Source organism: Castor canadensis, chromosome X, assembly GCF_047511655.1.
Source record: "Castor canadensis chromosome X, mCasCan1.hap1v2, whole genome shotgun sequence".
Lineage (NCBI taxonomy): Eukaryota > Metazoa > Chordata > Mammalia > Rodentia > Castoridae > Castor > Castor canadensis.
Genome location: NC_133405.1, coordinates 43478754 through 43494210, shown reverse-complemented (window position 1 = coordinate 43494210; position 15457 = coordinate 43478754). Strand labels below are relative to the sequence as shown.

The 15457-nt window shown below is 40.8% G+C and overlaps 1 protein-coding gene across 3 annotated transcripts in view; it reads right to left on the bottom strand.

The window, feature by feature from the left end:
- Positions 1 to 5501: 5501 nt before the first annotated feature.
- The window catches only part of Dcx (doublecortin), a 104151-nt gene continuing 94195 nt past the window's right edge, over positions 5502 to 15457 (bottom strand). For all 3 annotated transcript variants that reach the window (XM_020181739.2, XM_020181740.2, XM_074062438.1), the window contains exon 7: positions 5502 to 13667. In XM_020181739.2, coding sequence (XP_020037328.1) covers positions 13611 to 13667 — 57 coding nt within the window. In that variant the 3' untranslated portion in view covers positions 5502 to 13610. The remainder of the gene's footprint in view (positions 13668 to 15457) is intronic.

Below are 15457 nucleotides of genomic sequence, written 5' to 3'. Positions count from 1 at the left end.
GACCACAAGCTACAGGCCACATTGGATGATTTCTCCAACTCCTTTGAGTCCATGTTCTTGAGGTCCAGTCCATTGGATGATGCTCCTCCATAGCCCTTTCTGAGCTGCATCTTTTTTTTAATCTTTACCCTATTAACTTGAGGCTTGTAGAGAGAAGAGGTCCCATTCTAAGTACCCACAACTTTCTTGCTGCTTTGTTCATGCCTGGGTGATCGACCGTTTTAGACTGCAGCACCTGAAGATGGCAGTCTCAAATACACTTGTAATTTCTTTACCATTCCAGTAATTTCTTTACCATTCCAGCTACTGAAGATGCTAAACTCTGCTTTGATGGCAGGCATAGTGGTAAGACTTAGTGTAGAGGCAATTTGTCATAGCAAAATTTTGCAAAGAGGCAAGGCAGTCTAATGGAAAGACCACCGCTCTATAATTTCCTGACTGTGTAAATGGGCAGACCACTTCACCTCTCTGAGCCTGTTTCCAGTCTGTAAGCATGAAGACAACTTTTCCCACCCTCCTGAATTTTGGTAAGGCTCATTCTGGACAAAGGGTGTGGAGTACTGAGCTTAGCACTCACACACTACTGGAGAGCTCAGCAGTTGGTAGCTCCTCCCACTCAGCCCCTACTTTCCAGCCAGAATGAAGCAGGGCAGCCAAGGCCCAAGCCACTCTGAGGTGGCACAACAGGAAAAGTTCCTCATTGGTTTCTTGCCTCTTGTAGCCTCATGCCCACAGCCCAGTTTCTGTGAGAGTCTACACTGCCCAGTCAGGAGGTCCCCCAAAATGTCCCAATGGCCCTCAGGTCTTCCTGGCCCAGAGTTCTTCCCCTCTTCTGACTCACTTCCCTCCAGCCAGAACTTTTCTCCCTCACCCTCCCACAGACCTAATCGTTCACCAAGTACTGTTGATTACACCTCCTGCAAGTCTCTCCACATTTTCACCTTCTTCCTGTTTTATAATGCCAGTATCCTTGTCTAAGCTGCCATAATTTCTCACCTGGATCATGATGTCAGCCCCAAAGTACTCCTTGTCTGCTCTCCTCCTTTCTATCACTCAGGTCCTGTCTCCACAAGGCAGTAGGAGTGATCTAGCTACACATGTTATCTGCTCATCTTACTCGCCTGCTTCAAACTCTTCAATGGCTCCAAGTGCTCTTCAGGGGGAAATCCAAACTCCTTAACGGGGCTTCCAGACCACACATGGTCTATCTCTGTCTGCCTCTCTGGTGTTATCTCTCACTGCCTTTCCTCCATCAGGCTCCATACTTGAGCCTTATGGGACTTCTTTGAGCCGCTGTGACACAAAATGCTTTTTCTCAGATACTTCATATATTCTTTCCCCCGTCTACTAGAATATTTTCCTCTCCCAGCTTTTAGTCACATTTTGGATTCAGCTAAGGTGTCACTTTCTCTGGGGTGGCTCTCCTAACTCCCTCACATTGAATTGGGCACCCTAAGTGATTTCTTATGGCATTCCAGGCTTCCTTGTGTCACAGCACTTGACACACAATGTCATAATTACAGTCTACCTTAGCTAGACTTGGAGCTCTGTGAAGTTAAGGGCCATGTCTGTTTACCCCCTTGAGCCTAGCACAGTGCCTGGCACAAAGCATATTGCATAGCTGTCAATTGAGTGAACCCTGATTCACCTTTCCAACATGGCTTCCTTCTACTCACTCTCCTGCATTCCACACTGTAGGTTCTTCTGCTACACTGGAGGCCTTTCTGATCTCAGACACATTGGACATGGATCATTCCTCTTTGATTCTGTTCATACCGGTCTTTCTGGTAGAAATGCCCTTGTTCTCTCCAACCCCCCACCCTTTGCCTAACAAACTTCAACTTGTTTAAGCCTCAGCTCAAGTTTCACCTCCTCAGTGAAGCCTGTGCTTGAAGGAGATCATTAAAATAAAGATTTATTCTAGGTAGGCTAATTCTTAGCTCATTCTTCATCATTAATGCTTTATTATACTAACTCCAATATTTAGCAGTCTTCATTACCATACTCTCACAGTTAGATGGCCCCTCCTCCAGCTCTCTCAGCTCCTAATGGCACCTCCATGCAGCGCTTCCACAAGGCTTTGGGGAATGGGTTTTTGTTTTGTAGTTGAGTTTACCCCTCCCCTAGATGATGTAGGAGGACATTGTATGACCTTAACTCCTCCCCTACTCCCTGGCTTCTTATAAGGAGACTGTTGCTCATTTCTTCAAATAAAGTGAGACATAAATTCTGTCCCTCCCCCCACCCTTTGTCTTTTTCCTGCCAGTGTGCCTACTCATTACTGAGACAAGCCAGGGCTGCTTCTCTTTCAGGAAGCATCATTTTTCCAATTAGCCTTTGATTGGAAACAGTGCCATTGCAGCTGGGCTACTTTAAATTGGTGAGGAGCAGCCTGGTCATATGGAAAGAGCACTGGCCTAGGAGAAAGGAGTCCCCAGTGTTAGCCATCTCTACTTCTAGCCAAGTGTCTGAACAAGGACAACTTCCTTTCTTTGCCTGGTCCTCAGTTTCCTCCTCTACTGAATAATGAGGGGCTGGATCTTAGTATTATTCTTAAAGTGTGGCCTATGGACCAGAAGCATGGTGCATCAGTGGGTATCTTGTGAGAAATGCAGTATCTGGGCTCTACACCTAAATCAAGCCCTTCATTTAACAAGCTCCCCAGGTGATGTTACCTACAGCAAATTTGGGGAGGTGCTATAAAATTCCCAGATGAAACTGAGGCTCTTGTTCAGTGTACAGCTTCCCAGGCTGCTGTCCTAAAAGCGCTAATAAAGTGGAGACAGAGATAGGCCCCTAGAACTAGTATTTATAGCAAGTACCCCATGTGATTCGTATCCCCAGCTAAGTTTGGGAAACATTGGACCAGTGGATCATACAGGCCATTCCACCTTTGACTACATGCAATTGTTCATTTCTGGGGAAAGTAAATAGTGGTACCTAACTCAGAACTCCTGTGTTTGCCCCTCTCTCACTTGGGGAAAATGTTCTCAGAATCATTTAGGGCTGTACAGGCAGAGGAAAAAGAAGGATTACAATTTAAGCAAACTCTTCTTGATTGGAGAAAAATCAGAATCATCTAGAGTTCAAAGAAAAATTGTCTGCTTACTCAAGGCTGTCTCCTTGAAGCAGTGAGGCTTGATATAATCAGATGATCTCAAAGACACTCTTAGAGTGTCAAGAAGGGGAAATTAGAAATGAAGGGTACAGTACCTCTCCAACACTGGCCAGGGGACACAGGAGAGGTAGGCCAGACAAGTTGACAAGGAAACCTGGGGAAAGCCTCACCCTGAAAGGAATTCTATTTTCCAAACATTCAGTGTGGATGTATGGCCTGACAAGGGATGTTTTCTGATTTGTAAGTGTATATATATAAATTCTTTTTTAGAAAGGAATAAAAGTAAAATCACATTTAGTTATATGTTTAACAAATCACTTTTATTTGGAAAAGGAAAAAAAAATTACATAAGATCAGGACTGCCCTGGAAAGTTCAGGATAAAATGTTGCCAGTTTTTCTCCATGTTTGGGTTTGTTTTTCTTATAAATATGCCTTAAGTTCCGTTGCTGGTAGGTTTTGGCTACATCTGAGATTTAGACAGGTGGAGAGAATGTGGAAGGGCATTCAGAGGGTATTTTTCTAGGCAGGGAAAGAAGGGTAGACTCTGTCAGCAAAAGTGAAGTGTGAATGAGCATTGCAGAGCCAGGACTAAAATCGGGTAGGGGAAGGTGTGTGAGAGGCTACTGAGCTGTCCCGAGCAGAGGAGAGGAGACTCAGAGAGCAGGGGAAGCTCAGGCTGAATTGCTCAAGTCAGGGCTTTCCCTCATTCCCATTTCTTCCAGGTATCCAATTTTGCCCACCAGTTCCATGACTCTCTCAGACCACTGCAGCTCTGGCCTTAATTCAGGGTCCCCATCTAGACTCTTGCAACAGCTGAGACCTATTCCAGTATACCTTTACCTAGGTAGGTCTTAACTTGAGTTTGAAAAAGGATATCTTTCTATTTTAAAAAAACTAAATATATAGAGACCTCATTAGAAGTAACAATCTCTTGAATCTGTTCTTTGGGCAGAGATTTAAACTCTAACCCAAATGGTGGCTCATGAGATCCCGCAGGCTATGTAACTTCTCACTGAGTCCTGGGCAAAAGGAAGTGGAGTTTAGCAGAGCAGAGAGTTATCAAACTAGAAAGGGCTTCAGAATCCTTCTGGGTATTTGGTGTACACCTGCAACCCCAGCACTAGGGACGGTGAGGCAGGAGGATTGTGAGTTCAAGGCCAGCCTGGGCTATCATAGCAAGACACTGTCTCAAAAACAAAGAATCCTCCTGGAGGGCTTGTTAACAAGCCCATGATTCACTGGGCCCCACTCCCAGAGTTTCTGATCCAGTATATGTGAGGTGGGACCTGAGGATGTGCATTTCTGACAAGTTCCAAGGTGTGCTGATGTACTGCTCACACTAGGGTGAGAAGGAAGACTGAGAAGAGGGTGAAGGAGGAACAGGGAGGGGCTGAGTGGAGAGGGGAGAGGAAGAAGGGGAGAGGATTGAGTGCTATTAAGAAGAAATCCCTTCAAATAAACATTATTTTCTTACAACTCAACCCATAACACATTCTTTCAGTCTAAACCACTGTTTGCTTCAGATCATCAGAATCAAAAAAATAAGGATAGATAGATTTGATTTGAGCCCCTTCCAGGATTAGTCACTTTAAATTTTGCCTTTTTGGGACATTCACGACCAAAATTTCACAAAAGAAAGGACATTTTTAATAACAGAAAGGTTAAAAAGATATGATTTCAAAATAGAGGCAGTCCTTTAAATGGAGTACATTAGTTCTATGAAAAAATATACTGTATGGTACTTAGTTTTCTCTTTCCACCACAGTATGGTGAAAACTTTATTACAGAAATTTTTAGTGTGAAAATTTTAGTGCTAGTGCAATTGCTGCATCCAGCTTTTCTTTGGGTGAGGAACACCAAGATGTCCCATCTCTACTTTCTTTGCCTCTACCAGAGCAATGGTCATGGAATTCTTCCTCTCTAGCAGTATTTTTTTTAATCATTAAAGAGGCCTAGCTAGCGCAATTGCTGCCTCTGTGTGTTTCCTCTTCCAGAGTGGCTGTACTACCAATCTCTTGAGGATTGTTAACACTGTTAAGAACAGGCAACAGTTAGAGGTATTTTCAAGAACATGGAGTCTTTCCTGGGCTTCTGAAAACACAGTACTGGAAGTGACCTTGTATTTGGATGACAGACTGACCTTGGTTAAAGCATTTTATATACAGAAAAAGGTGATTTGATTCCTGCTCAACTTTGAAGGGAGATCCAAGATCTTACATGTTACAAATATATTGTGCTGTTTCCATCATACCTTGATCCTCAGCTTCCTCATCTATAAAATTAAGGGTTCGACAATATAATGTCTAAGTTTCCTGCCAGCTTGGGCATTTGGTGGTTATATGATTATTGGTTCAATGGTTAAAAAAAGAGAATGTCAGCCAGAAATATTGAAATCAAATTTTATTTTTGGAAAATGACATTACACACATCTTGCAAATGTACACATAAATGAGAGTGCAATGGCGAACAGAGCTTGAGAGCCAAAGTGATTGCTAGAGCAGCTGTTTGGCTGCCCAGTATTGAACACTGCAAATCTGCAGCATTCACAGTTCACAACACCTTACACACATGGGGGAACTTCTCTAGACGACCTTGAAGTCCTCTGACCAAAGAGCCCTCATCAAATTATGGAGGGGGGAGGGGAAGAGGGATGTTAACAGGCACAGGAGATAAAAAGGGTCTGCTCCAACCAGTTTACATGGGCCTTACCAAGCCTACCAGTCTAAGGGGCAACAGCAAACCAAAAAGGAGAATGTCTTATTTGAAATACTGCCTTTGAATCAGTCTAAGAGTAGGCCAGGCATTGCTTGGGAAACAGTGATGCATATAAACCCAGTCCTTGCCTTGGCTGGCTATAACTATTTTAAAGGGGGTGGCTGAGACTCCTAAATATCTATTGTACTTCTGTTTTTCTTTTCTTTTTCATATAATTATTGGTCATTAGTCTGTGTCTTCTGATGTCTCCAAATACCTCAAAACTGCTGCAGGGATCAGGGACATCCTTGTCTGCTGCCTCTGGATTATGTGTGATTCTAAGAAATATTCAATTCTGTAATGTAATCCAAGGGCCAAAGACACTCCCAACTCACCACTGCTTTTTTTGTAAAGGGGTGCTGAGGCTTTGATCACTATGCTGTTCCTTGAGAAATGGTCAATATCTTCTAAGAGACTGTTGAGAAATGCCTCCACCCTCTCCTTTTTGGTTTATTTGTTCATTGCTGACTTTACTTGGCAGGAATGATTGGCCCCTAAGTCAGTTATTTACAATTAATTGTAAGATACCCGGGAGCAGGGAGTAAGAGAGGGAAGAGGGGCTACGAGGAATAATACATCCTTTTCAGAGATTAAAATGAGTTATTTAAGAAATGTGATGTACAATACCATGCATTTACTCTCCAAAGCTAGTCACTAGCAAGCTAACGCCTCTAACACTACAACCACCAATTACAGCTCTTTTGCTACAGTAATCAATTCTAACTACAGATACAGGGCAGAAAGGGTGGGCTGTTTCCATTTTAAACTTTCTCCTTTGAACATGGCCATAAAAGCATTTTCTGTACAAGTTTAATGGCACAAAAAAGTGACCAAAAACATTTTAAAGAACTTACCGCACATGAGAAATGCAAAATTCAGTCAAAACATGCATTAGTTGTGTACAAGTCATAAGAGATCATTGGCTTCAAGCTGCAATATATTACAGGACCATGCATTGGAGACATTTTGGCATAACCTCTTGATTTCTCAAACCCCTTTAAGAGAACTTATAAAGAAAAGTCATTGGAAATTTTGGCATTCCATATGGTACTGTCAAGCAGTGACATTCCCAGGGGCTGTGCACTTTGTTGAATAAATTAGCATCTATGAGCTGGCTTCTTTATGTCCACTAATTACTCATACATGGAGTTCCTGTACAGGATCATGAACAGTTGGTGTCAAAGCTAAAATGGTTAGGTGAATCTAGCAATAGACGAAAAAATACATTTCAATTATGTGAATGTTTCTTTTTATAGTATGGATTTTCATTTAAATTAACCCCAATTGTCTACCAGTTTAGCTTAAACAACTCAACAGTTGGCAAATTCCAAACATAAGGTTATTACAAAGAGCTTAATGAGAAGTGGTAAAAGTTTAAACAAATTGCTCCTGCTCCCCACTCCCACCCAGCTAAACCAAAAGACAGGAGCAATTAATTACTTGTGGTCGCTCATTATATTGCAGCTTTTAAAACTATGAGCAAATTAAACAAAATTGACTAATAGTATTTAGCTGATACAAATCCATGGATGGATTTTTCTGTTCAGCTGATTATTTCTCTGAGCACACTTCACTGCTCCACAAAATGGCACACTAAAAGGAATCACAAAGTATTCTGTACAGTGCTTGGAAAGGCAAAGAACTAAAGATACATGAGCTATAAGGAAAATGCTTGGGAAGATCTGCTGAGGCTTAAAATGGAAAAGAAGAAAGGGCTAGGATCAGGTTGGTTTCTGCCAACATACTTCTGATTGGACTGCAGTAGGACCAAGGCTGGTTGAATCTGAAAGAAATTTCTAAGCAATTCCATGGCAAAATCAAAGGCTGATAAGAGGCATATGCCCAGTGCCTAGATAGGGAAGAAAGAGAAAAAATAAAGATAATAAAAATTGCACAAGTCAAAGAATGATGACTGTACTCTGGAAGAAGATGCTGATAACACAGAGTATAAATTGAGAAATACAAGGAACTAGAGAGAGAAAGAAAAAAGGAGGTAGAGTGGCAAAAAGCCATTGATGTTTTCATGTTATTTCCCAGAAATGAGAAATTCCAATGCCTTCAAGTCTTTGCCTTAGTATACCAGGTTTTTGTTCTGACTTCTGTTGTGCCATCTGACATCTCCCAACTAACCTGCCCTTCTAATCAGGAGCAGGAAGTTGCCTTAATTTCCCATAGGAATTCTAGCCCTGGGCATCCAAGGTAAGAAATGAATCTAATTCCAGAAGATGTTGAAGCGAATAAACTAGGGGATAATAAGTGAGTCTTGTCAAATGATAGTCAATGTCACACTAAGTTGGCCAAAGTGTGAGGTCTGCATGGATCCTTAGCAAGGAACCAAGAAGGAAGCAACACCAAGAGGATTGGTATAAAGACCACACTAGACCCTTGGGATGGAAGCAAGCTCTGGCGACCAGGGGAGGGGAGACAGAGAGGGAAGGTACCTTTTCCTGGATGGATAGAAGGAGCAACATTCTTCAGTTGTCTTTCGTTTGGAGAGGAAGCTTTCTTGCCTTTGATGAGAAAAAGCAAAAGAAGCTAGAAGAAGCTACTAAGAGCCCCAGCCATTAGTAGGCTGCCCACTGGAGTCAGGATTGGAAATGCATTTTACTCCTCATACCTATATCTTGGCTGCTATGTAACAAGACCTATATACTTTTACCTGATAGCTAGAAACAATAAAATTGGGAATTCATTTTAAGAAATGACCTGTATTGTCTTAGTCCATAATTAGAGCCTTTAGAGCTGACTTCCCTCAGAGCCTAAGGTCACTCCACCAAGGAATAACAGTATGAGATTGGATCTGGACCACCAATAGCCAGAGAAAATAAGGAAGATGCCTTTGTAGCCAAAAGGTAGGCATGAAGAATCAATAAACTATCCTTACTCTAGGTGGCCATGCCTGCAAGGAAAAGGATAACCTGCATGGATTAAAAGAACAGTGGATAGGGCTTTATGTGAGGTCCTCTTAGGGTAAAGGCAGATGTGTGACAGCTTCGAAATTCTGTACTAGGATAGAGACCTAGGGAGGCTAGCATTTGCAGGGCTTAGTTGTTATAAAAGAGGTCCCAGATTATTCCCGACATATTATAAATAGCTGGACCAACACTCAGATTTTGCCTGTCTGAGATATAGGTCCTGAAACAGACATCCAGCCTTTTCCTTGCTCTAGATGGGCTCCAAAACATTGATGGTTTACTTTGGAAACCAGTCGAAGCCTAAAGACAAATCTCTTAAAGCAGCAAGGGCACTACACGAGTAAGGCCTCTGGCCATGCATCCAAGTGGCCCTGTGTAGCCAAAGACAGGTTCTGATTACCTTTTTCTTTTAAAGAAATATCTAATGCCTTTTCTTTCCATATTGAACCAGATCACCACAAAGGAGGTCATTCAAATCATACAGCCCCAGTATTTCTTTCTAGGGCAGTCTCTTGGTACAGATGTTTCTGAGGTGGGCTGATCTATTGAAACATTCCAATTACTGTGCTGTCGCTTATTTGGGGGACATTGGCATGCTTGTTCTCCTATCCCAGGGAGATGTGAGTTTTTTTCTAAAAAGAAAATCCATTTAAAATCAAATGTGAGTTGCAATGGGGGCATCTCAACCCGAAGTATTGAAAAGACTAGAAATGGCAAGCAGTGAGTTGCTATTCTAAGACTTGTTTGTGCTAAGTAATTCTAAGAAGGATCTAAGAGATAACTACACATCCACTTTAAGATTCCTTAGTTACTTTTGTTTGAGAAAGAAAAGTAGGAAAGACAAGGAGGTACCTGAGGAGTGGGGTAAGCCTCTAGTAGGATGTCCCTTAGAACACCATGAAAAGCCCTTGGTTCTGAGGAAGAGCTTTGCTGCAGGGAAAACTACATGTTCAGACCTTGCTGCCCTGGTTTCTGCTATGCAAGGCCACAGGAGCCACGTACACAAGAAGATGGGCATGATGTGTAGAGCACACTTGCTATTTTGAGGCAAACACTCCTTTAAGGAGTCAATGTTTAACAGTAGCCATGGTACATTTTAGTCACAAAGCCCCTTGCTTATACCTACAAATTGTCCTCACCAGGGAGGGATCACTAAGGGATATTGTGAGTGAGGGCAACCACAGTAAGATGGGTTTATTTTCTCTAGCTGGTCTCACTCCCATATTTTAAAAGAAATCATTATCCGTAACAATGGTAGCCATGCTTGTTTTAAAAATGCTGAAAACCCATCTCAGAAAGTCAGGATGAACAAAGCTAGGGTTCCATTCTTCCTTTCCCTGTTCTAGAAATAAGAAACCTTTAGCCTGGGAAAACCAACTAGCATGAGATGACATGAAGTGAGCTAAAAGGGAAAACTAGTCTTCCATTCCATTTTGACAGAGCAGGAGATCAAGGGACTATTTGGATGGCTCCTCAAAGTGGGGAAAAGGTCCTCTGTGTTGGGTGGACTATGGTTCCTGTTGGTTCTCAATGCCTCCCTCTCTTCAGGTACATCTGCTGCCCATGTGGATGGGAACTATGTGAGTGTGGTGAAAGGCCCATATTATGCTGCTGGGTGGATTTCTCGCTGAGATCAGGGCAGCAGCATATGGCTCCAAGATGCAACATGACCCTGGGAAAGAATTCTCAGGAACCTAGTGGAAGGCAATACTGGTCAGTGGGAAAAGGCCCTGGAATAAGAGCTAAGAGATGTGGGTTCTAATCCCAGCCTTCCCCTGGCCAGCTGGTGACCTTGGGGAAATTACCTGTGTCTCCATTTCCTGGCCTGAAAAATGAGGATTTGGAGTAGATGATATGATCTTACGGTTTCTTCCAGCTAGAAAACTCTATGATTCTATCTAGGCTAATACTAAAGTCCATAAGGACGCAAAGCAGTCATGCTAATGGCTATCCTTTCCAAAACAGTGAAGAGAAAAGGAGCTCTTCTCTCAATTTACCTCTAGTTAACACTACTTATGAAGTTAGTTGTTCAGCCCAGCCCCCATATATACATTTCCCCTTCTTTGTCCCTATTTCTACATTTGTAAGGAAAAAATAAGGAGGTAGGAACAAGCAACAGATGGATCTTGTGTGTGTGTGTGTGTGTGTGTGTGTGTGTGCGCGCGCGCGCACGCACAAGTGGGAAAGAGAAGTTATGGGGAGTGATGGCAAATACTTGCTGACTTGATATTTGCTGATCATGCAGAAGTCAACACAATGGGACTAAAGTGGTAAAACTGGATTGGGTAAAACTGGGAATGAATAACAAGGGTGAAGGAATTCAGTTACACACAAAATATTGAACTTGAAAGTGGACCAATTTAAAATGCAGTTATTGAAGACTTGAGTTTTGAACTATACCAAGCCCCCTGAAGTTGCAGTACATGAATACTTCCTTGTAATTGATTAAAAGAAAGATGGAAATAGTACTATTGTTATATAAGAGTGCCAGCTCAAAGATAATTCTCAAGAAAATATGTCCATTTAGTATTTTCTAGTGTTACATATGCCACAAGCAAGTGCTCAGAGTGTGGATTCTAGGCATGAGGAAATCTGCATTCTTCTCTGCTCCTAACCTTCCCAGCAGATCATTAAGCTGCCTGGGTCTCTGTTTGCTCATCTTAAAATGAAGGTATGGGGCTAAATGAGATCTTGAAAAAGATCATGGGTGGAGTATTTGGGAGGCAGTTCTGGCCTGAGGATTAAAAATAAACCTCCCACCACTCCATCCTCACCCCCATCCTTATTGCCAATTTTTCCTAATTAACTATGAACTTTCTGGGAGGCACTAAGAAAACCCTGAGCTTCTAGAAAGAAATAGGGGCTGAGTAAAATGCTCATCTTAATGGTTTTGAGTGGGTCTACAAATAAAGAGCAGCACAAAATGGGATCCTCACAATTTTGGGTATTGTAATGACTTTAACCTGAAACCAGTACGATCATCATGTCACTTCTCCTGAACCAAAAATATTTCTGGTAACCAAGGACATCTGCAATTTGTCTAGAAGCATCTAGCTACCCCTTCCCACCCTGGGTTCCCCCTGAACACCAGCAACGTGCAATTGGTGTCAGCAAGTTGCCACCAATTCATGTTCGTTGTCGTTTAGTATTTCCTAATCACGAAGCATCTGCAGATGCGCCTGTGTGTGCATGCATACACACACACACACACACACACACACACACACACACAGCAAGCTCATTCCACTTAGAATGGAGGGACAACTGCAAGTCATTCAGTAGTCAAACAACAGCTTGACTTTGAATGCTGCACCTTTCAAAATATCTGAATAATTACAAAGAAATAAAGGAAACCTTCATATCCGCTAAAAGCAAACACAGAATTGGCATGCATGGCTTTCACCTAAACTTAGTTGACTTTGCTATTATGGGTTATGATTATAGACAAAAAGCAGTGTGATGAATCTGTATCTCAAAGACTGAGAACTATTTCAAATAATCAGTCCTTAATAAAGAGAAATCCTTTCTAGTGTTAAAGACAAGTGAAAGGTTTCTGTGTCTTCAATATGAAATAGTAGGATTATAGATAAAAAAGAGTTGCTTAAAATATGCCATAACATTTCATTTAAAATATAATTAGAATGTCTGGTCCACATTGAAATTATTAATGTAAGCATAACTGTTAAAAAGCTATCAAAAGACTGATTCTATTGAATTGGCCTCTGCTATTCATTTTATTTTCTCCTGGAGATTTCTGTTTGGCAGTGACAGCATGATTTCTAAACTACATTATTCTGCATTTTTTTGATAAGTTTTCTGCATGTGTTTTTTAGACAAAAGAAAAATCACCAGTTTATAAAAAAGGAGCCTGAGAGTTTGCTCCTAAAATACAGTCATGAATTTTTATAAAAAGGATATTGGTTTCTTGCTATAAAAAGCGACCAAAATGTGTCAGACCTGAAAACAAATTCTCACAGTGTTTTCAGTGTTGGCTGTTACAAGGCATTCAATAGAACAGAGATAGATGGATACCATACAGTTTGTATAATAACTTGTCATGTTAGCCTCCTAGAGGAATCAGGTATATGAAGTCCCTTACCCCAAATTCTTACCAATTGCTTATTGATTCCAAATTGCCTCAGTGGAGAGTTTGCCCAGGAATTCACTGTGCTTTAGAAACTGCTGAAGTGTATGCAGTATTTACCAATTCTTCCATGTCTCTTTTAGCTATCTCTGCACCTAAGTCCTAAGTATATGGTGTCATAATTATAAGTTGCTGATGTTTCTCCCTCTTGATGGCCAGAATAGGTGCTAGACAACAAACTGGGGACTCAATCATGAGTGAAGAGCAAGCCTGGGGAGCTGTCTTGCCATTCTCCTTGATCCTCCAGAATTTTGAAAACCCAGAGACAAGGGGAATTCATGTTTGTCACTTTTGAATTCAACAATAAGTTTTTCCCATGCAAACATTTAACTGCTATCTATATAAACAGCCCTCCACAGAAGGAAGACTGCAATGTAAGAGTGGAGGTGTCTAACATTCAGTAGAAAGGTCATGGATAGCACATTTTGCATCCCTGGAAAGTTACCCCAAAGGATGGTTATCAATCTATCTCTCATAATTGGTAACTGTGAATTAGTGGCCCAGAGGAGAAGTCACAGGAAAGTAAACCCAACATACTACAGTGTGTTTTGGAAAACAACAACAACAACAAATAAAAATTGAAAGCACCAATAGCCTTGTTGGACACTTGAGCAAAATTACCCTACAGTAATGGGAGGCTTGCATTTATACTCTGGACTCTGAAGAGTCTCTCCCCCTTCACATGGAATCACCAAGTGAGTCTGAGTCATCCAAGGACAGAGGCAGATACAGGTCCTGTAAGAAGAGAAGAAACAAAGTTAACTTTCCTTTTCTTGACATTATGAGCTTAGGAATGGTTGTTTTAGTTTTTTTTTTTTGAATCAGTATTATTTAAATTTTTATTTTGAAATTAAAATTGAATTAAGGCAAAGTGACATATAATGGAGCTGCATCTCTGAAGGGATTTCATTCTCAAATACTTCTGCAAAATGAAAATTGAACAAAAGTCAAAAGTCTTTGAGCTCCAGGCTTCCAGAAAGGTGGAATAGGGCCCTGAAAATCTATAAATGCAGTAACATTGACAAAATCAACTTTTTCTGAACTCTGGAAAAACACTGAAGGTTTCAAGAATACAAGAAGTATTTATTCAAGAAAAATATCAGAAACTTATAAGAAAACTAAGATTTTTGGTGTCTTAACTTACCCTATTTTCATTCACCCTCTCTCTAGTTCCACAGTAGCCTTGAAAACCAATAGTCTCTAATATCCATCAAGAACAGCCATCTAGTAGCCACTGAAGGATGCTGTTGCTGGTTTGGAGCCCCCCCTCCGCCGCCCCGCAAAGTGCCTCATTACCAGAGAAATGTCACTTTTGACCAGTGTGTGGTAGTACCCTGGACACTTCAGCTAACAGAGTTCTTTATTTCACCTGATTCACAGCACACTTGCTGTGAACAACATTTTCAGGGGGCATTAATCAGATGCAATTGTTTAAAACTTGCAGCTACGTGAAGTGGGGCATTGCGGTAGGGCAAATATAACTACTCAAACCTTTAGGAGGAAAGCTGTAGAACTAGAAGCTCTAATATATAATTCTTGGGACTATAGAATGCTAGGCACATGTTGAGGATGGGGCGTATTCTCAGAAAACAGAAAGACCTAAACTGTCACTTGTGGCTGACCTTAAATCCCTATGCAAGCAGCAAGTGAAGCTATGATAAAGTTGTAAACTGCCTAGTAGAGCATTGAAAGTCTGGGAGACTTACTGGATCAAATATTTAAGGGAATAAAGCAAAATCCTGTTCATTCAAAATTATCATTATCAGAAATGAATGAAAAATGAAGATAAATAGAGACATAGAATTCATTCCTTGTAGACCTGTCCTATAAGAAATACGAAAGGGAGATATGAAAGGTTGTGAGACAATAATTCAAGCCCACATAAAAAGATAAAGAACACCAGTGAACATAAATTGGTAAGTAAATTCCAGAAAGTGTACACATTTATTTTATAACTTTTTTATTATTAAAAAAATTAATTTTATTGTGTGTATTTAAGGTGTACATACAGCATGATGTTATGGGATATATATAGATAATAAAGTGGTTACTATAGTGAAGCAAATTAACATCTGTGGTCTCACATAATTCTCTTTTGTGTGACAAGGGCAGCTAAAATACAATTGTACTAATTATAGTCCTCATTTTGTATATGAGATTTCTAGATTTATTCATCTTAAGTGTCTGGTATTTTGTATCCTTTGATCTATAGCTCCCCATTTCAACCATCCTTTTAGTCCCCCCAGTAACCACTGTTCTATTCTCCATCTCTGTATATTTGACCTTTCCCCCCTCTTTTTTTAAAGATTCCACAAATAAGTGAGATCATGCAATATTTTTCTTTCTGTATCTGGCTTATTTCAAAAAACAACTGTGTGAGCAAGCAATTATAAAAATGTGTTGACAGACATATTGTGTATAAAGATGTAATTTGTGTATCTATAATAGCACCAAGGAAGGAGAAAGAAACACAAACGTATTGTAAAAAAATTTATACACTGTTTAAATCAAGTTGGTATCAATCT